Source organism: Pteropus vampyrus, unplaced genomic scaffold (assembly GCF_000151845.1).
Source record: "Pteropus vampyrus isolate Shadow unplaced genomic scaffold, Pvam_2.0 Scaffold234, whole genome shotgun sequence".
In the NCBI taxonomy this organism is placed as follows: domain Eukaryota; kingdom Metazoa; phylum Chordata; class Mammalia; order Chiroptera; family Pteropodidae; genus Pteropus; species Pteropus vampyrus.
Genome location: NW_011889015.1, coordinates 2,297,215 through 2,319,963, shown reverse-complemented (window position 1 = coordinate 2,319,963; position 22,749 = coordinate 2,297,215). Strand labels below are relative to the sequence as shown.

Sequence of the window (22,749 nt, the reverse complement as noted above, 5' to 3'; positions counted from 1 at the left end):
CTCTCATAAAAGTCACTCACCACTCATTATTCACCAGTGTTACAGCGTATCTGAGTGCACTGTGCCAGCCACTGCAGATAGCGTGGTACAAATACACACAGATATATCCCTGCCCCCATGAAGCCTTAGCCTAGTGGGAGGAGGTAGGCAAAAACAAAACAAACAAACAAACAAAAAAACAGGAATGCTACACAATGATAAAAAATAAAGAAGGAAAAGGTATGGGAGCTGAAGGTTACGTGGGCGTAGGTTTCACCATAGATAGCATGGCAGGAAGAGAAGTGTCCCAGCCAGAGGAAACAGCAAGGGCACTGCCCCAAAGAAGAAATGTGCTGCAATACTGTAGGAACAGCAAAGGGACCGGTGGCGCAGAAGAGGAGTGGAAAAGGTACACATTAGAAGATGAGGTCAGAGGACTGTGGATGGGCAGTGTGGGATCTCTGCAAAGAGCAAGGGGAGAAGTAGGAGAATCCAGCCAGGAGCTTACACTAATTGGGGCAAGAGATATAGCGGCATGGAGCAGTGGAGGTGGTGAACATTTTGGCTTCGTACTTTCTGAGAGAGCTGACAGATTTTGCCGATGGACTGGATTTGAAGTATCGGAAAAAGACAAGAGTCAAGGATGAAGCTAAGGATTTTGGCCTGAGCAACCAGAAGGATGAAACGCTAACTGCTAGTATCTGAGATTGTAGGAGAGAAGCAGGTTTGGAGAGGTGGGGAAGATCAGCAACTTGACAATGAAGATCTTAAATTTGAGACCCTTATTTGTCACCCAAGTGGAAAAGTTAAGCAGACAAATGAATAGAGAAATCCAGCATATAGGCATTCAGATGAGAGGAATATGCTAAAGATATTTATGTATATATATATTAGGAATAGCCAGAATAAAGATGTATTTAAAGGCACGACGAGGCTGGATGAGGAACCACTGAGTATAACTAGAGGAGAGAAGTCTAAGGATTAAGCCTGAGCCCTGCAGCATCCACAGGCTCAGTGAAGAAGGCTGAAGAGAAGAGGCTAGGAGGATGGAGATTCTAGAATGTTGCTGATCTGGACACGCATTCACAAAAGTTTCTCAAGGAGTGGGGTAAACAACTTATCAGTCAGTTAAGATGAGAGGACTCAAAACTGATTATGTGGTCATTAAACGATTTTTAACTCACTGCTGACACTGTCAAGAGCAGTATGTGTGTGAAGTTATGGGTCCAGAACCTGCCTGGGGCCTACTCAAGGGGAGAAAAAAGGAAAGAAAATAAAGCTGAGACAACTCTAGTCAAGAAATTTAACAATCATGGGAAGCGGAGTATTGGGGTGCTAACTGAAGAGTGTTTTGAGGTCAAGAGGGGTTTATTTTAAAGATGAGAGAAATCTTTTTTGGTGGATGGCAATCTTCTAGAAGAGAAAGAGACATGAACAGTACAAGGAGAGGGAGAATTGCTGGAATGATGTCTTAATTAAGAGAAAGGGGATGCAAGCTAACATGCAAATAGAAGGCTGACATTACACAGGAGCACAGACACAGCCATTCACACTAACAGTCGGGATAACAGATAATTAGAGTAAAGATTGTCTTAATAAGACATTCTCAGACCACATAAGCTCCACACTGTAAACCAAACTGGTAACCACAATTGCCTCACTCCCTGTGTGGGCCATTACTCCTAATACAAACACCCTGCTGATCAAAGAAAATTGGTGTTAGTATCGCCAATCGGTTCCTTTCCTAAAAACATTCTAAACCTTGCACAGAGAGTGAGGAATACCGTGCCCATCAATCCCACCTGTCCCAAACCCAGGGCTATAGATATTCGAAAGTGAACAAAAAATCTTAATATCTTCAAAACTCGGAGGAATTATTAAAAAAAAGAAAAAAAAAAGATGACTAAATTAGAACACACTGTGCTCTCTCTAAGAAGATTTAAGAAGACACAATCTTCACAGGCAGATGGAAAAGTGACTGGAAAGATGGAAGCAGAGAAACAAAAGAGACCTGGTTAAAAAAAAAAAAGTAGAAAAATCCAAAATACTCTAAAAGAACTGAAATCTTTACTGGAGGAAATTGTGTAAGATATATATAGGGAGAGAGAGAAGAGATAGTAATAGACACAAATATTTATCCAGAATATATAAACTATTCCTGCAAATTAATAATACAAAGACCATAACTTATTGATACTGTGACTAGAAAAATGTTACAAACCTTGATTTAATCAGGAGTATAAAATCTGAATGCTCCCAAATTTTGGAATATACTGAAAGACCTTAATAATGTTACTTCCAAAAATATTCAAAAATTCAAGTGAAAAACTCATGTTACTATTAAAATCGATGAACTTGATTATTACAATTGAATTTAATGTATTCATATAAGACGTTAAAAATGAATGAAACTGGATATAGAATGTATGGGAACTCAGTACTACCTATGCAATTTTTCTTTAAATTTAAAAATGTTTTAGATTAATTTTTAAACTGTTTTAAAAAGTAATAGATAACCAGTAATCAGAATATATATTGTTATATAAAAGTCCTATTAAACAAACAAATAGTAAACAAGTATTCAGGAATAAATTTGGCTAAAATCAGTGACCTATTACAAAAAAAACCCAAACAAACAAGAAAACATAGAAGTGTACTGACATATAAAAAACTGGAAACTATAAACAAATGTTCCTTTCTAGGAAAAGTAAATATTATAAGAATGTCTATTCTTTCTAAATTTATTTGGACGTTTACCTCAAACAATTAGATTGCACACAGGGTTTGTTTCTGGGGGCAAGAGAATGAGGAATAACTTAACAGAATACACTAGTAAAATATTTTTATGTTTTAAAAAAGATGAAAGTTATTCAATTTTTTATTGTCTCATATAATTTAGGTTGAGAAGGCAATAAGGGCTGCTTAAGATATGCAGAAATTATTCTAATACTCTGATCATGTAAATGTAGAGATATCAATACTAAGATGATTTGCACAGAAAAACATTTTAATAATGTCAGTTGATCACTTTAAACTAAAAGCAGCCCTCTCTGAGATCAGAAACTAGACTTATATACCAGCAATTCTTAAAAAAATATATCTTAAGAATTATAACAATTGTGTCCTTTTATCTAAAGTATATTTCCCCGTGTACAATGAAAATAACCCTTATCTTTAATTTCAAAGTGGGTAAGAAGGTGAATTTCTTCAATTCTTATCATTCCTTTTCACGCACAGATATATTATTGCCAGCTTAGCACTAGCCGAATATTATAGTTCAAATGTATTATTCATACATTTCCAAAACCTAAGAATAAATGTTTTTCAAAGAGAACTGTTAACTAGGTCAGTCTAAACCTTGGTTTAGTCATACACTTTCTGCAAGTTAATTTTACTATAAATGCTGATAACTTCAAAGACATATTGTAAAACAGTCAAGAAAATCTTTCTGGTCGTTTTTGTTTCCAATAAGTCAAATCATAAACTGGGATAAAACCTAATTATTTTTTCTGGAATAATAAATTATGTTATTTTTTAGTGTCACTGTCTCTAGTTCTTGTCACATATTTTATATTACTGCCCATTTTAAATCATATATTTCCCTCCAATTTTCTCTTAGAAAAAATAACCTTTGGGGAAATTTACTAGTAAGTCCAGAACGAGCCTCACTGCAACCAGTGCATCATGAAAATGGGAGAAAACCAGCAAAGGGACCAGAAACTTAAAATAATGCCATCCCTGTGTGAGATACTTCCAGAGAATTTTGCTACAAATAGAGCAATCCTAAGGGGCCCTCAAGGGCTGACTCAAAATTCCCTATTCTATGAAAAAGTTGGAAGCTAAAGGCTGACCACCATTAACACATCTTAAAATAAAGGGGCAGATGAGCCACCAAGCAGAGTTTGCCACAGGGCAGTTTCATAAAGGGCTGGTTGGCTTGTCAGGGCCTTCTCCTGAAGCAGATGCTGACTTCTCTCTTGCCCCCAGATCCACAATCTAAGGCCAGGTTCTCCTAGAAACAGACCCTGAGTGAAGATTTGGGGGCAAATAATGTACTATGGAATTGCTCCCAGGAGAAACCAATAGGAGATGTGAAGCAGGGAGAAAGACAGAAAAAGAGGAAAAGTAGGGGTACCAATCTGAGTGAAGTTTAAGCTTCAGACTGATTCTGTGGGTAACCGTGGAGCATAACTTACACCACAAAGTCTGTCCAGTCTTGAGGCAATGTAGCTGAGCCACAGTACTCCCACACCAGTCATACCACGGAGAACTCCCAAGTACTTATCTGCTCTCTCCAGGAAAAAGGAAGCTCTAATGTGTCTGATGTCTAAGCTCTAGGGTCCCAGTGTGAGCTGTTGGCAACAAAGCATTCAGAAGCTGAGGATAGGAGCACAGCGCTGCTACAAGGGGTCCAAGGGTGTCGGGTGTGGCACCAAGAGAGTTCACAGCCCACCCTACTTCAGAGGTCAGATCTTAGAACTAATGAATCTAGAGTAGAGTAAATGTGGAATTCTCTATGTTCCATTTTCCTAACATAAGAAATCATACACAAATCACACTAATTTCTGAAAGGAGTGCATTTCAACTCTCGCTCGAATACTGAGAAAACTAAACTCCAACTATAGGAATTAAAATTATAAATCTTGGACGATTAGTGATTCACAACAAAATTCAAAATAACATTGTATAAATAAAATGAGAGCAACTGATGGTAAAGAGGAAATAGTACGGTTTCAGTAAAAATTGCAGTCCAATTAAAAACAGAAGGGAGATGTGAAAGACCGAATCAGGAAAAAAATTCACTTAATGGAGAAGACAAAAGGGAAAACATTATAAAATACTCAGAGGTGAAGGATGAAAGACTAAGAGAAATGATAAACAACATGAAGGACAGAGGTAATAGATCTAATCTACATCTGTCAGAGTGAGCAGATAAAGGAACAATAAAATAATTACATAGAAGTTGTTTTGGGGGAATTAACACCAATCAAAAATAAATATATAAATGAATATAACAGAGAAAGAGAAAAAATAGCCCAATACATACACTTAACAAACACAAAGTAGATTTATACAAAAAAAAAAAAAAATTTGAAAACTTCAACATAAGCTAGCATAAGTTTTCACTAAAGAATTTTTGCCTTTTTGGGGGGAGCAGTTATTACTCCATAAATTTATATACTTGGTCAAGTTTGTCTTGTTCACAAAACAAAGGAGTCATTCTCAGGTATAAAACGAAAAAGCATAACTCTCATGCTTCTCAGGTATGAAAAGACAAAGCATGACCCTCATGTTTCTTTAGTTTACAAACTATTAAATATGTAAATAAGCTAACAGAAGTAAAAAAAGAATTAAATTATGGATGAGTTATGATACTAAATAAGTGATATTGAATAATAAAATCATCTAAATACAAATTAAAATATAATTGTTACTATATTCATAAAAACATGCAATTATAACAAATCTTTAAAGAGATATTGTGAAGGAAAATCTACCTAAAGTTGAAGATTATATTAAAAAATGAGTAACAGTGGTAAGATTACATAAAAGCATGCCACATTCTCATCTCACACAGATGGAGTTGGGGGGAGTAGAACGAACTGACCCAATTTTGTTCCTAACCCCAATAAATTAAAAAGTTCTGACATAAAGCCTTTTTCTTTTAATCACTACAAGAATAAAATAAAATGAGCACATTTCAAATCATTAAAGAAAGAAAAATATTATACAGCAGAATATGTGGAGAAACAGCAAGACCATAAGACCTATAGGCTGGAATACTACATAGATATTACAAATCATTCTATTTTTAAAAATTTAATGATGAGGACAGTCTCATGGCCTAACATTAATGTACATAACTATTTATCAATTCAATGCCAACTTTATGAAAATAGACCGTGTATGTATAGAAAACTGAGACACCAAACTATTTAGTCTTCTCAGTACAGGATTATAATTATTTTTCTTCTTTATTACATTTCTATATATTTAAAATAATCAAAACAAAAAATATGTAACATCTATTTGTCTTTGTCCAGCACTAAATCACATCAGTCACTACTATGTTATTTGTATTAAGAATTGATTATTTAAGTAGAATACATTAAACAAAGATGGAAAAGAAGTGACAATAAACATTTTCAAAATGAGAGATTTTCTCATGTTTCATAAACTTGAAAGAACAGCTGTTTTTCTTAGGTGGAAACTAACTGTAGATCTAAGTTTCTTAATACTAAAGAAAATGTGTAGCAACCACAGTAAAGTATGCATGGCAGGTTAAAGATGGCCGCAACCCCAAGAGGTGTCATCTATGTCCCGTTCTTTGATTCTGGGAGGGTTCTTCAAGTACTGTGATCAACAGAATACAGTGGAAGATTCACAGATCCTTTGTCCAGTCAGTATTACATCCTATCTCTTGGAAAACTTGCTTTTAGACCCTGCTACGAAATGCTAAAACCACATGAAGAAGTCTGTATAAGGTACACATTCTAGTCAAGAGCCCCAGCCAAGCTCCGAGATGACGCCTGCATCAATGCTAGCCATCTGAAAGTCTAGCATCATGATCATCCAACCTAGTGGAGCCTTTAATGACATAAGCCTCATCAACAATCTACCTAACTGCAAAAGCATGGGAGACTCCAAGCAAGAGCTGCCCAGTTCAGTCCAAAGAATGGGGAGAGGTAAGTTATTTTAAGCCATTACATTATGGAGTGGTTTGTTATGCAATATATGGAACAATATGAGCTGATATGGGGTGTGTGTGTGTGTGTGTGTGTGTGTGTGTGTGTGTGTGTGTGTGCGCGCGCGCGCTCGTGCATGCACATATGTGCATGCACGCATGTGCATGTTAGTAGGCAGGAAAAACAGATTTAATCCAGTAAGTCTTGGAAAGATTTATAATAGGATCTTTTGTTGTGAATAGCTATCAGTTGAGATATAGAAAAATCATCCCTTAAGTTACTGGAAAACAAAAATATTATTGTGATCTCCACTGCCAAAAACAGGAATATGTTACACTTAGACTAAATTCATCAGTAATCAAAGGTGAAAGAAATAAACATTAAAATTAAATCTCAGAATCAGAGACATAGGGCAACCTAAAATATACTTACTGAGCTTCTACTACATGCAAAGCTCTCTTTTAGACTTTACTGTGTTTGTTTCAAAGCAATTTGTCAACTTTTGAAATCCATACAACTAAATGTTAAATGTTTCAGTTTCTAGAAGTTATATTGGCGATAAATCATCTTAATTAGGATCCAAGTACATTTAAATATTATTATCAAGATAGCTGCAATTATGCTCAGAATTACCAAATGAACAGTCATTTTGCTAATGTACAATGCACAATTAGTTAATATTCAAAATAATAGAGAAATAAAACTAACCTGGCCCATTTAAATACTGTGTGAGTGAACAGTGTAGTCGGACAATTATAGGTTCTGTTCGAATCACTTCCCAAGCCACAGCAATCTCCTCCTGTGCAAATATATTTTAAAGATAAATTAGTCATCTTTTAGAGTTCTTGATGTACTTTTCCAAAATTAAAAAAATATATATTTTTTTAACTTATTTTGAAGAAATGCATAAATCATTAAGGCCTACAAATTATCTCAAAACCTACTGGTTTGTGAAAAGCCAAAGTATTCTTAATTTTTGCCTTCTACATAGAACATTAAAATGAAAACTTAAGAAATAATGAAGTAATATACTAAGAGCCCATAAATTTCAGCATATGTATTAAAAGAACCAACACAAATATATGTATTTTATATATATAAAATCTCTGATTTTTCAACCAATCATAGCATTTCTTCATAAATCATTCTGAAAAAGTCATGTTACTAATAGTATTACAAGAGAAATAAACTTAAATTTCTTCTGAGAATAAAAATAAATGTTTTTTAAATATATCAATCGTATTGCATAAGTTGATACTTACATCAAGAAAGCTAACATCAATATGCAGATCAATATCTACATCATCGATGGCTCCATATTCCCTGAAAGCAAAGATTAACATTTTTTTCATTTTCCTCGGTTATTTTAAATTAAAAATGTAATTACTAATTCTCATCCCTGATTTCCACAGACAGCTCAGAAATGACTGTGAACATGAATTAACTTGATCTAGTTGGACTGTCGTCTTCTGTGATCTATTTATACCACACAGACATCTTTCCATCTTTACATATATGCATATGAATGCATAAATTCAAGAGTTGTCTGGTTCACAGTTTCAAACATCCTCAGTTCTCTGTGGCAAATTATATAGTCTTCGCAGGTGACAGCTTCATTTTCATTGTGCTCACTGAGGATGAAGAGCTGCTTCTAGGGGCAGTGGGTGTGATTTATTGCCTCGATAATGCGTCCAAGAATTTTCATTCTGTGTTAGATAGACAACGATGGTTCCAAAACTGCTTCAGGTACTCTGCCACTTAAATGTCACTGTCTTTTTATAGGCAGCTCTATAAGTCTGACATATCAAAAATTAAAACAAGTAACAACGGTTATTTTCCACATGAAGACACTACGAAGACAAACTTTTCTCCAGTACAGGTAGTGCCAAAAACCAGAATATTTTCTTAAAGTCAACAAAACATCATAAAAACAAGTTTTTATATTCTCCATATACATGCATCTCTATTTTTGATATTTTAATAAAATTATGAAGTTACAAATGCTATCCTAGTGAGAAAGAAAACTATAGAAAAAAGAGAAATGATAAACGTTAACTGCCAATATTTATTAAGCACTTATGTGCCAGAAATTGTTCTCGAGATTTTACATACATGTGATCAGAATGCACTAAAAGAACTACTACCACTCCAATTTATATATGCATTAACCGTGGACCAAAGTTATAAAATAAGTCACTCATCATATCACTCTGTAGCAGAGCTCGGATTTGTATATGTATGTTCTACTTATTTATGTAAGCATTTTATCAGTTCAATATTCAATATACTTTCACTTTGTGTTAGACATCAGGTCAGACATTAACACATGATCTCATTAGGTTCTGATCATAGTGTAACAACAAGAATACTATTACTATCCTCATTTGCAAATGAGAAGAACTTTAGGGAAGTGAAACAAGTTGCCAAAGGGCAGGTAAGAAGTGAGTGAAGTCAGACGTTGAATTCATATCCAACTTAAAAACTGTACAGTATCTGGCACATAGGAAGTACTCAATGAAAATTACTGTGTATCATATGTATATTCAAGTAATGTTAATATAGTACAAAATTATGGCACTTTTATAGAGTTCAGAAAATACATTTTTAATGATTAAATGGTTTTATATACTTTGATAGATAAAGGAATCTAGAGAGTCTTTTTGCTTTTTAATATCTATGACTAAATAATGCAACATAATAGAATATAATAACTTAGCCTCTATGCTTTCTCCCTTCTCCCCTTAAAAATATATCAAAACACTGAACACATTTTCATTATGTACAAAATTGTACTTTTTATTCTTTCATGGTAATATTTTTAAAGGCTAAAAGAAGAGATAAAAATTATTCATATAAGAACTAATTTTTAAAATTGCATATACATCAAAACATATGTTATCCATAAAGAATAAGAACCTTTACAACCTTATGCAATTTTAGATATAAAAATAGCCAATTTAGTTATAAAATTATATAGAAACTAAGATAAAGACCAAGCACATGAATCGTTTCTTTCATGCTAGTCCAGGATTCAGTAAATATTCCTGTAAAGGTCAAGATAGTAAATATTTTAGGCTTTTTATGACATATAGAGCATCTGTCCCATATTCCTCTTTGCTTTTTATTCAAAACACTTTTATTTATTTTTATTTTATTTTTTATTATGGTGACAGTGGTTAAGGAAATCCAGTAAGTTTCAGGCGTACGTTTCAACAATATGGCCTATATATACATTGCATTGTGTGTTCATGGCCCATAGTTAGATTTCCTATTTCCTTCTGTCACTACATATTTGACCCCTTTTATCCCATCCCCTCCTCCTTGCCCCGCCTCCAAAACCCTTTTAAAAAGCAAACACCACTTGCAGCCCATAGGCTGTTCAAAAACAGGCTCCATGGCCCAGTGTTCATAATTTGCTGACCCTGAATACTAGCAAATTATTCATAAATACAAGAAATCAAATATCTATAGTTAGGCATGTTAAAAGTAAAGCACCTTTAAATGTGATGACAAGTATAGATTACTAATAATGTTGAAAAGACATTTCAGTGGGGTGAAGAGACCTTGACTACAACCATTCCCAAGAAAATTATAACAAATATGTGCGAACTTTTACCTGAAAAAATGTATGTTAACAGCAGAAATTGGAAAGTAAATGAATGTTAAATAAGGAAATATTTAAACTATAGCACACTGCTATGATTTTAAAAAATTACCCGTTAACGAAAAAGTTGATATAAAAATATTTCATGTCCTCAGGGAAATGTTCCAAATACACTACTTACAGAGCAAAGAGATTATCAAAAAAGTACGGAAACTAAAATACCTTTTTAAAATAAAATAGAAACAGGAAAATCAAAAGAAGTAAAAAGAGTACTTATATATTAACTATAGATTGTGGGTAAAATTTATTTTTTAAATGTTATGTATTTTCTAGAAACATGCACTTTTTCTGATTACAGTCTCATTATGTAAAATATGAAAGAGAAAAATGAACAAAAAGTAACTTGTAATACTACTACTCAGAGATAATTCTTTTGCTTATATCTCAGTCCAGTCTCTTTTGTATATTAATATTTCATGTAATATATACAATTTATTAAGGATAATATGGTATGTTGAAGATTTTTGTCCTGTTCTTTCACTCCTTCTATGAGTTTTTTCTATATTGTGAAATATTCTTCAAAACCACTTAATTTAAATGGCTATATTTATATAAATAAAATTGCACAATCCAACATTAGGTGGCTTTTGATTCTTTTTTTAAACTATAAATATTGATAAATAGTGCTCTGGATAAAAAGTTATATGCATCTGTCTTCTCACAGAATAATTTCTAGAATTACTGAGTGAAATAAATGGTATAACTACATTTTGGACTCTTGAGCTATGTATTTTGTCTAATTACTATTTTAAAAGGTCAAAACAATACATCACCATACCAGCCATTTTCCACAGTCACCATTTCCCATATCCTCATCATTATCAGCCATTTTTTTCACCCATCTTTGCCAATTTTATAGGGAAGAATAACCTTTATTTGGATTTATTTATTATGGCAAGGCTTGGTATGTTTAGAAGCAGAGAGAAAGAAATCAGAGGTAACAAAAATCAGTAAAAAACCTTATCCACAATTGTTTTCTTCATAAATAAATTTCCAGACCACGTTAATTGAATTTTACCAAGTTGTGAATCAGAATGTGACATACATTCTTTTAAAAACTTTAGTATGTGAATTTTAAGTATTCACATAATTTCTTCAACATTTTTTGGTTAAAAGTTAGTATTCTCCCCAAATTTTTAACACTATCCATTTCTTTCAAAGGAAAAAAAAAAGGAAATAAAGGGTTCCAAGTGCTCTTCTCCACCACAGCAAAGCACAAATATAGTATTTTAAGGAGGCAGAGGCATTAAAGATTTGCAATTAATTGGATTTGCAGGTGTAGATCTGTAAATAGTTACACTTTTTGTTTTTATGCCACACTTCAAAGAATTCACAATGCTGTGCATATGCAAACCAATTTCCGTTGTGATGCCCTTTTTATATAATGCCAGTAATTTCATGTTTCCCACTGCAAGATTACAGAAAGTGTGATTACAGTCTGTCCAGATGCAGTGACCCAGTCATCAGGATTGCTTCTATATCTGAATAACTTTCAGTAGCCCCAATCTCATGAACAGCAAATGCAGAATCAAGGCAAATGCTTCAAATATGAATGCTACTTGAATTGTGAAGTTAGATATCTGATTGTGTACTGAATGCTGTATTGGGTTTATAATAATTCAAAATAATTTCCTGCACTGCCTGTATTATGCACTGTTAAGAGATCACATCAAATTGAACCTGAACACTGTTTTAGGATAAGGAAAACAACACAGAAATGATCTAATGCAGTTATTTCACTCTGAAAGATAGGGTTTGAAAGGACATTGTCCATAAATTTCTTTCCAGACATCTCAGCTACTTTTTTGAATTAACGTTTCTTGAAATCTGGCCATTTGATTTTTTTTTTTTTGATATTTACATATGACCGTTTATTTAAGAACATATATGAAATATGTTTTTCTATGAACATGTATTTTTGAGAGTACTTTGTGTTAGAATTCTTAGCAATCTAGTCTCCTGTTCTTTAATGGATTAACCAAGACAACATCCTTGTTAATGAGACATGACATACATACTCACAATATATTTAATATTAGACCATCTGTAATGGTCCTCTTTTCTATGTAAAACTATAGCCTATTCATGATAGTACTGTGATATTTTATAATATTATCTGATCAAAATTAGCAGTGATTGTGTGGTTATAAAAATATATTTTATATATTTAGCTTTCCCTTCTTAACTGTCAAAGAAATTATACATATACACACACGTACATGAAATTCTACCTAATGTTGTTGGGAAATAAACCTCTATTACTATTTAGTTATTTCTGCCTTCAACAACTGGTCAGCTATATTTTGAGAAGAGATTTATTTTGTGAAGAAACATGTCTTCCTATGACATCTGAAACTCAACAGCTTGCATGTCTATCTCTGCATGCCTTCTCAATGTGTTTTTTGCTCAGTGTGGGAGAGATATTTGTGAATGGGCCAAGAAATATGCAAACTCAGTAGTCAGAAATCTTGGCAGATTAAAGCATCGGCAAGACTGTATCCAAGACAGATATATACTTCTCTAAAGGAAAAATTAGATCCAAGAAAGAAAGAAAACCCAGATAAAATAATAGTGTATAAGAGGTACAGTATAAACAGTTGCTACAACTCTGCCCTTAGCTTAAAAATCCTTGGTTTTGCTTGAGGATAATATAGGTGTTGGAGTTGAGGTGACTATCTGGGACCTGACATGCTGAAGCTTAGGTCTAGATTATGTACCAGTGTTTTTGGAAAATACTCTCTCCTTTCTTTCTTTCTTTTTCTTTTTTAATTTTTAATTTTTATTTATTTATTAATTATTTTTTTGGTGTGCCACCTGTCATCACTTTCTGCTGGTTTTCAGAGTGAGACTGCTTTTTTCTTAGGTTCTGGAGGCAGAATTGAGAGAAACAATAGGCTGGATAAAACATTACAACAGCCAAACCAAGATCTTTTGATAAATGATTTATTTCAGTGTAGGTTAAGCTTTATTGGAGTAATAAACATCTTCAAAATCTCCGTGTTTTACAATAAAACAGGATCTGTATCTCAGTCCCACTACATGATTACTATGGACTCAGGGGAGAGGGCTGAAATGTTGCTCATTGCATTCACTAAGGGGCCCAGAATGACGGAGTCCAGACGGTATGGGAATTCACACATTAGCACTCATGCTCACATTTCACTGACCAGAACTAGTTCTGTGTCCATGTCTAACATGAAAAGCAGCAAGGGAAACACAATCCTACCATGTGCCAGAAGAGAACTAGAAGATTTGTAAACAGTTTTACTGGTCACTACAAATAAAAACCTAGAAATCTGGAGAAATTAAATGGTCCATCCCGGTTTATGTGGCAAAAATTTGTCTTTCCTTTCCTTTCCCTCTCTCCTTCTTTTTTTCTTTTTTCTTTTTTTCGAGCTATATGTTTGGGAGGTGAGTCTGAATACAGTAGTATAGGCTTCTCAAACCTTAAAAACTCCTCACCGTGCCCTCCCAAATGTCAGCTCCAAAAGGCCCTATTGTGATTGTCCATCCACAAAAAGTGATATAAACATAAAACAGGCACAATCTTGAACTATTCCAATCTCTATTATGTATTAGTCACAATTAAAAGGATAGACTATTACTCCTATGGCTTCAATTTTAAAATGGAAGATGATACGATCATATAGCAAAGAACACTTTATATGAGGTGGAAGTTTGAAACATCACAAGCAAATGATCAGAATCATCATATAGTTCCTGACCAAATGAGAATTCTCTGACTTGTAATTCCTTAGTCTTCTACAGATGTTAATCTCAAATTTTCAGATGGCACAGATCAATTTTCTTTTTTTATAAATACTTGACTATAGTAGTAAATTTATAATATAAAGCATAAAGCATCCTCATTTTGTTGCATGATTCAAGATGAGACATATTCAGACTAGTCATAGGGTTAATAACATTCCCCAAGAGACCTAACCCACTTCCTGTACAAGAGCTTATGAATCAAAATTGTCATCAGCGTTTACAAGTACGGTTCGATACACCCAGTATTCTGCTTTTGGATGATACGGCTAGGTAGAGCTGAAATTACCTACTTTAATAAATTTATCATCAGTCGTTTCTTATATATTCTTCTTCGACCTTTTAAGAAGGTTTTGCCTCAGTTGAGGCAATCTCAGTTATTTCCATCTCTTACAGAGAACTCAGATGTGGTTAGCTGCCTTTCTCATTAGATGTCACATTAAAAAAATGACACCGAATAGACTATTATGCATATTGAGGTACTTTTGTTCTTCAAACTCCATTAAGTTCTTATAAACCTCAATTAAGTAAAAGAACAGCTAATTAGAACAGTCTGTTTTCAACAGACTTAGAACTTTGCAAGGCAGATGATTCTAAGACCTTATGCCTAACTACTCCTTTTCCCATGTGTCCAGTCCTCAGTATTGGAGACTAGACAGTAAAGTCGTTCTTATTTATTTTATGTAAATCAAACTAGTCCTGCTGAGATTCACCTTTCTATCATTAGACCTCTGGGAGGTTATTTATTCTGGAAACATCCTCTGCAGCTAGAGAAAATCTAGAGCAGGCAAGAACATGGCTTGCATTTATTAAGATTTAAATTGGATCAAAACTTATAAGTGAAATAAGCAAGGAGAAAAAGAATCAAAACCATTTATGGCTTTAGATATTTCCTTTAAATAAAATTCCAAATATTTATATAATTTCAACAGTTGATAAATTATCAATAATTTCACTAATATGTAAAATGCTAATATAAATGCTTGCTGATGAAACCAAAAAAACTCATATATACGTGACAATATAATTGGGGCCTAGATAGCATGAAAGTATGTGTTTAAAGAAAGTCTTAAACTATAAGAGCAATCAACGTGTTAATATAATCCTCTAAACAAAAATACGTATTTCAAATGAAAAGAAGTTGAATTCTATGTTGTATTGTATGATTAATTATATCCCACAGCCTTTTTTTTTTTTCCCAGTGGAGAAGGAGGTTAAATTTCTGTAATTAAAGTTTTAAGCTTTCAAGCAAAGTTCAACTAAAGTTAAAAAATTAGTCATTGTTTTAGACTATTTATTGATTGTTACTAATGCCTTCTTCATTTATCCACTTATTGAATATCTTTATTTCCTACCCTCGAGCCATAGCAGGGGTCAACAATGAAATGATCACAGCTCATTTGCTGAAACTTTGAAAATTGCAAAGATTTGCTTTTCCAATTATAATTCAAATCACTCTCACTCAATTGCAGCCTAATATAACTCCAGGAGTGGGAGGGAGGGTTTAGGAATACAGCCCCAGCTTATTTAGGCTGCAGGAGGCTGTCGGTTTCCATTTCCACAGTTAAAACGAAACTTTGGCAATTATAAATAAATTAGAGCTGTGTTGTACTTCCCAACTAAAAGTACTTATTTGCTCTTTCCAAATCTGGACATGTCCATTGGAAAGATATGTTCACATTATCTAAATAACCAGGTAATGGGAACATCTTTCATAGATGTTGCCGATGAAAACAAACAAGAATCCACCAGAGTGTATTTCATATTTGCCTTGTGCTATGCTAAATACCAGAATACAAGCGTGCTTAAAAACCAAACCAAAACAAAATAATGCACGCGCGTGCACACACACGCGCACACACACACACAAACTGTGCTGCCCCAGGATCCACAGAATTCAGTCTAGCAGGGAAGAAGTAAACCAATAATTACAAGACAAGGGAAGTATGATAAATGAGGTAAGAGCCAAATGTGATGGGAGCCCAAGAGGCAGAATAACTAACTAATCTGCATTGGAGATTCAAAGAAGGCTCAAAGAAAAGCTGACCTTTGGACTGGGGCTTGAATAAAGAGAGCAATGGGGGTTGTGAGTGAAACATTGCTTGATAAGGGAAATGCCTGTTCAAATGCCCAAAGTCAAGAGGGAATATAGCACATTTGGGGATGGCAACAAATTCTGGCTTCGGTGTATAAGGCTGGAATAGAGGTCAGGTTGGGAGAGGATTCTGGAATTCCAAGGAGGCAAAGAACAGGAATCTGAAATAATCAGCTCATGGAAGGTAACTAGTATGGTGGCAGAAAAGGGTTTCTCTTAAATTAGGAGAGAAAAGAAAGGTAAATAAGGATGGTGGAGTCTTCTGAATGATTAAAAGTAATAAAAAAATGGTCTGGAAATTTATCACCAAATAATATATTAAGCAAAGGCAGAATGAAATACATTATCATTCAAATAAACACTGTGCAAATTTATGTCTTTTTTTCCCCCTTTCTGTTTTTGAGGGGCCAGATGACATATCACAATGTGATTTGGTTACCAGTCATTATGCATTATTTACTCTCATTGTTCACATGAATGTGCTCTTGATTTATGATAACAGCATGGGCCCAGCTGGACAAATCTATTATAGGAACTGATTGTGACACTACTTAAGACTGATATTTTATCAAATTACCTTTCCTAAATAACTAATTTCTTTAATGCACACACACACACACACACACACACACACACACACACACACACAAATATAGCCATAAATATGCCATTTTGTATAAGTAGAAACACAACAGAATGTCTCAAATATTTTCAAACATAATTAAGCTCAAGAAAATTTCCACTTAAATAACTCCAATAGAAAATCCCAATGACTTACCAAATAATGTTAATTTTTATTCACCAAAAGTATTTATTTACCTTAGAGAAACTGCATGTGGACCATATATCTCTCTCACTGCTGACAAATCAGCTTCGAGCTGTGGGTGCTTGTGCAGTTCCCCGTCATAGTTCACCTGGTGAAAAGGGATGGTTTAGCAGTGACTTAGGGGTAAAGAGAATCAAAAGAACCAAAAAAACAAACTATCTCTTGGACAGGTCACCGCATAGGTTCTGCCATGGACATTTTCTTTGTCACCTTCATTAAAAAATATAGATAATTCGGCAACATATTCACATCAGTTCTTAAGTTCACATATGTCTAGAATAATTTATCATGTTTAAAAAGCAAAATTAGACTGCTTTGATACAAAGAAAATGCAAATGTTAAGAGGAGTGAAATAAGTGTCTGGCAGATAATCTAAAAAACTTCTAGACTGATTAGCTAGACTGAAGAAAAGCATTTATTTCCTCTCTGTAAGAATTAGCTGTGAAAACACAAATCAAAACTGGAAGAATTACTTTGCATAATGTTAAAATGTTACATTGGTTAAAGAATCATTAGATAAAGTATCCCATTGCTGGAAAGGCATGCTGGAGAGAAGAAACCTAGTTTTATTTAGGTCCCTAACTCTACTACCTTGCATATGCTTGGGTGACAAATTACTGATTTTTGATTCTGAATGAATAAATTGACTTGCATTCATTTATGTAATAAACTTTGGCTTTAAAGTACTTTTTTAAAGCACGATCTCATTTTTAACATATTATCTTCTCTTTATATCATCCAAGTTACAAAGCATATTTGATCAAGTTTACAGAAACAGAACAAGACATCTTATATAGCCATATCCTAAAATTAATGGCTCCGTTTAAAATTTTAACATAATCCTAGAACAAAAAATATATACCCATGTGGCTATGCCATTTTCATGTCTATAAATTACAATGTTTCTTCATAACAACTTTTCAACAAACACTTTACATTAGTACAAGAGGAAAAGGAAAACAATGAATGTAAATAATGGAGATGCTCAATAATTAGGGCCCATCAAGTTTTATAAAGGTTAATCATCTGTTTGAAACTAATGATGCATGCTTTTATTAGAACTGTCATCATTTCAAAATGCTGACTGAGCACGATACACTTAAGAAATGTAGAAAGTCAAAAACATAATGAAATGCTGTGTGCAAAATCACACAGTAGTAAGACAACTTCAATGTAAACGATTACGGTCAAAGAATTGCAAAAGTAACCTTAACTTCTGAAAATTTGTAGAATATGAGAAACAAATAGATTATACAGATTTCCTAGTTACAGAACCATGAACAACACATAGCTCCCTCTGATCAGAAGCACAGATTCCCACCGGGACACATAGATGGCTATCACTAACTTCGAGCGTGGATGTTTGGAGGACCTGGTGTGCTTACCTGTCCTCCATAATAGAATTCTTCAGAGTCATTATCACCTTCAGAATCTTCTTCCACTGTACTATTTTGTCTTGACTCCTTAAAATGATATAGTAAGAAGACAATGTCAATGTTTAAAAACCAGTTTACCTTTTTCTGAAAAGACAGTATATCAAGTGGCCATAACAGGAGGACTTGTTCATATCACATGGATTTTACGTGAAAACATTCTTGGTGTAATAGGAACCAAAAACAAAAGGTAGTAAGAGACAGTTTTGTGGGTTCATTAAACTCTATGTACATATTTCTTAAAAATGCTATTTTGCTTATCCTGAGTTACACAATTTAGTTTTTGATGTATACATAAAAAACTATGTATAATCAATTACAACTTTGGTTTTATTCTGATAAAAGATCTGACAAGCTCATACTGATGCAATTTTTATTAAGAAGTTCCTCAGCATTATTTATCCCAGACTATTTCTTCCACTGCCTACTCTGTACAATGATATGAAAAGACACTTTGAATCCAATAATATAAAAATCAAATTATGAAAATAAGTATGGATTATATTATGAAGAGAACTTCCAGTATATTGAAATTGTTTTTGATTTCAGATTTCAAAAGGATATTTAATTAAATATGCTTAAACTTGAAGTCTGAGTTTCTAATTAACTGAACCACATCTGTTATGTGTCTAAAGCACGAATGATGAAATTCATCTATAGTAACTAATGGTGGTAATCCTATTCCCGGCACTGTTAAAATAATTAGGAGAAAGGTAGCCTCCTTTAGACACAAGAATCTATGAATCCAATGCTTTGTAATCATCTCTAAGTTTCTAGACTAAATTTCAAATTCTTAAGGAAAATTTAAAAAAAAAAAAAAAACCCAGAAAGGGGAATTTGGGTTTTATACAATGCTAACAGTTTTTGGTTTCAGCAACAGTATTTCTACATCAGTGATTTTCAGTGCAGATAAAGGAGAGTAGAATGAATAGTACAACACTAAGTAAGGTTTTATATGTACTTTAGATTTAAAGCAGGCTTTCTGTCTATGATTTTAAAGGAAGTTTCCTTCTCAGAGTTAATTTTAGGCCACTACCCTTCTCATACAATAAACCCCATAAGCCATGAAACTGAGCTTCATTCACTCTGTGCAATTTTAACCTAAACAACAATTATGATATTAACAACAAATACACAGTAAATTTTAAAAATATCTGTACTGTTTTAAAGAAACATAAAATATAATTTACATACCTCCCCATTTTCCTTCTGTAATTTGGATTTTATGGATAAGCAACAATTAATGTCATTTGTCTTTCTTAATTCTGAAAGTTATATTAAAACATCATTTTAGTTTTCAGTATACTATTTATCAAACATTCATACATTTCAGTATTAAAACACTCTTTAGGTGAGTCCCTTTTTTGCAAGAAATTAAGGGATTTTTAAAATTATATTATGCTGGGGAGTTACATAGTATATAAGCTATTCTGATTTTTCATTGCTCATAAAAATATGGTCAAACTAAAATACCGCTATTCAAATTCTTTCAGTTCTCATTATATATTTCATGGGTTCTAGACTGCCTTAAGTATGCTTTTTAAATATTGTTTCTCTAGCAGTGTCATTATGCATGAAAATATTTTCATAAGTGCAAATATCAACATAATACATTTTAAAAAGACTTTTTCAAGCATGGTAAATTTATGTACTTAAGAAACTGCTAAAAAATAAATGCACTTTAGATAGAAAATTTGTATGAAGAACTAGATTGATATCTGTTAAAGATTAATATCTGTTACACAGGCTAAAAGAAACCAAACAACAAAGCTACCTACAAGCAAAAAAATATTAACCTAGAATAAAAAATAGTGTATTCCTACTACCTGTTGCTATTCGATGAAAAATTACTGGAATTGGCTCTGTAGTAACTAATACATCTTCATCATTTTCTGAACTTGACACATAGGTGTTATCTGCAAAGAAATATGGACAATTAAAGACAAATACCTCGAAAAAATACATGCTTTATAAAAATATAAAGTTAATTCTACATCAATCCTAACACTGATGGAGCACACACTGCTGTTCTGATTACTGTCAGAAAAAATGAAGCAAATTGCAAGTTTATGTGTGAACTAATTATAAAGGGCCTCTTGAAAAATGTCTGCATCTCCTAGAGAAATAGAGACTTTGGAATAGACACAACGCAAATACATTTGTAACACCCCATGTGGCGATGAATCGGCTGGATGCAACTAGCTGCCCCACCTCACTGAACAGCATCCTTTCCAACATCCCTATCTTCTACAGGAAGCAGAATGAGTTAGGGGAGGGGGAAGCTAAACAAGAACACTGGGACACAAAAAAGAGCCAGCATCAAGTCTCTGAGCTACAGCCTTTGTTGTAAATCATATCTCCCACAGAACTCTAATACATGTACTTAAATTGATATAAAGTCTCACAATTATTCTTCTTCCACAAATTAATTTTATCTAAGTCATCTACACAAGCTGAATGCATAGAACACTTTAAGTTTCTTATGCATCATCTGTTTACTCTGGAAAAAAAACATTTTTATAAATTTAGGATTCTTCCCCGATGAATACTGATCTTCAAGTGTATGGTAATATAACATAACACAGCTGTTTATTCTATTTTGCTCATTGATGATTACAGGGCATCTGTGAGACAACTATTTGACAAACACTTCACCAATTCATTAAATGGTCCAATAATACACTCATCAATGATGTATAAAATATAAAAAATACAAATATAAAACTGAAAGTATAAAATATTCCCGACACATAATAGAAGCCTGTTATCAATTTCTGTTCAGGGAAATGAGTGTTGATGAGTGACTAAATACACAATAAAAGATCTTGAGCTAAGTTTTCATAATATTGTGTCAGTCCAGTGAGAACATGATTTTTAACTGATAGATATCTAAAGCATTACTTTATTTCTAAAGGAACATCCATACTGTTTTTAGACCTTGAGTAGTGAGTAAATGACAGTGATATGTATTCACAGCATATGTAGCCACACAAGACTCTCGAAAGACATAAGGTTTTCAGAGACATTCAGGAAGGTGAGAGGAGACAAGTATGGATTAGATTTGAAATAAAACAGGGTTGCCTCATTACTTCGATTTGTTTTAATTACCAAGTTTGCCTTATTTTGTTTTCGAGTAGCATCAAGGAGGGTGTGAGATTTTTGTGTTTATCAAGTGATCCACAGATTAAGAAACAGATTTCATATAAATCTGTTTAACTTTTGTCTCATGTTAGTTGAGACCGCTTATCTGGGGTCTCTTCCGTCAGTAACCTTACACTTTCAGGTAAGGATCAAAAAGTCCTCTGTTAAAACCAGTTTTTAAATTTCTTAAACCCTCAATGAGAATCTTACTGATTCAAAGTTATTTGCTACTGAATCAACTTAATTAGGTTTTCCCTACGCACGACGGATTCCTTGAAGCAAACTTATAGAGAAAAATTTGTGGAGTATTAAAGGAGAACACTAAGCAACAGAAGTAACAGCTGATCACCAACCCAAAGGGAATATCTGCAAACATTCATAAAACAAACACAGGAACATGCAATATCTTGGTGTCATGGATTGAGAAGAATTTTATGAAACGACAAAAGGCAAGCAAATGAGAACTTTCTGTTTAAGAAAACGGGGGAATAAATAGCTCTATTTAAAGAATCAAATGGCTTATGGAAAGTGTCGACCCTGGAAGGCAGCGAGATTTGATTCAAGAGATATAATTTGGTAATACATGTTGCATAATGCAGAAAGACAGGATGACGTATTTAAACATATCATTTTCCAAGAGATTTTCTATCAGTTTGTATTTTGATTAGTATTTACGCATTACAATTCTTTTAATTTCTGTTTTTGGCTTAATTTACCCAAATCGAAATGTTTTTAGTTTTTATGACGATCTATTAAATCACCTTTACGATGTAAAAGGTCAGATTACAGATGTACATACACCCAAGTCAAAAACAATAACGGAGGAGAGCTGACAAAGCACCTCAACTCTAGACCCTGCTACCGGCCAGCTGCTGATCCCATTAAACACCCACACCACAGTCTGCTTAGTTGCAAAATGAAGAAGTTTTCTGAGGGTCTTTGAGGATCATCCCAGCTGTGTGAATGGAGTCTATGCTTTCTTCTGTTGTTGTTTAAATAATTATTTCAAATCTTCCACAAACTATTTTGACATCTGTAATAATAATATCACCTTTGTTTAGACATGGAAAAGTAGGACATAAAAAGGGTAAGGAATGCATTTAAGGTAACGAAATGAGTCAGTGACAGAACAGAATGTTTTGAAACTCAAATTCCTT

General features: G+C 33.5%; 1 protein-coding gene across 1 annotated transcript in view; it reads right to left on the bottom strand.

The window, feature by feature from the left end:
- Positions 1 to 22,749, bottom strand: part of PARP8 (poly(ADP-ribose) polymerase family member 8) — a 156,726-nt gene that overhangs the window by 47,068 nt on the left and 86,909 nt on the right. The window contains exons 5-11 of the mRNA XM_023519734.1: positions 20,278 to 20,367; positions 19,646 to 19,716; positions 18,404 to 18,481; positions 17,012 to 17,106; positions 7,928 to 7,988; positions 7,374 to 7,464; positions 4,333 to 4,356 (exon numbers count right to left, since the gene is read on the bottom strand). Of these exons, the coding sequence (XP_023375502.1) occupies positions 4,333 to 4,356; positions 7,374 to 7,464; positions 7,928 to 7,988; positions 17,012 to 17,106; positions 18,404 to 18,481; positions 19,646 to 19,716; positions 20,278 to 20,367 (510 nt within the window). The remainder of the gene's footprint in view (positions 1 to 4,332; positions 4,357 to 7,373; positions 7,465 to 7,927; positions 7,989 to 17,011; positions 17,107 to 18,403; positions 18,482 to 19,645; positions 19,717 to 20,277; positions 20,368 to 22,749) is intronic.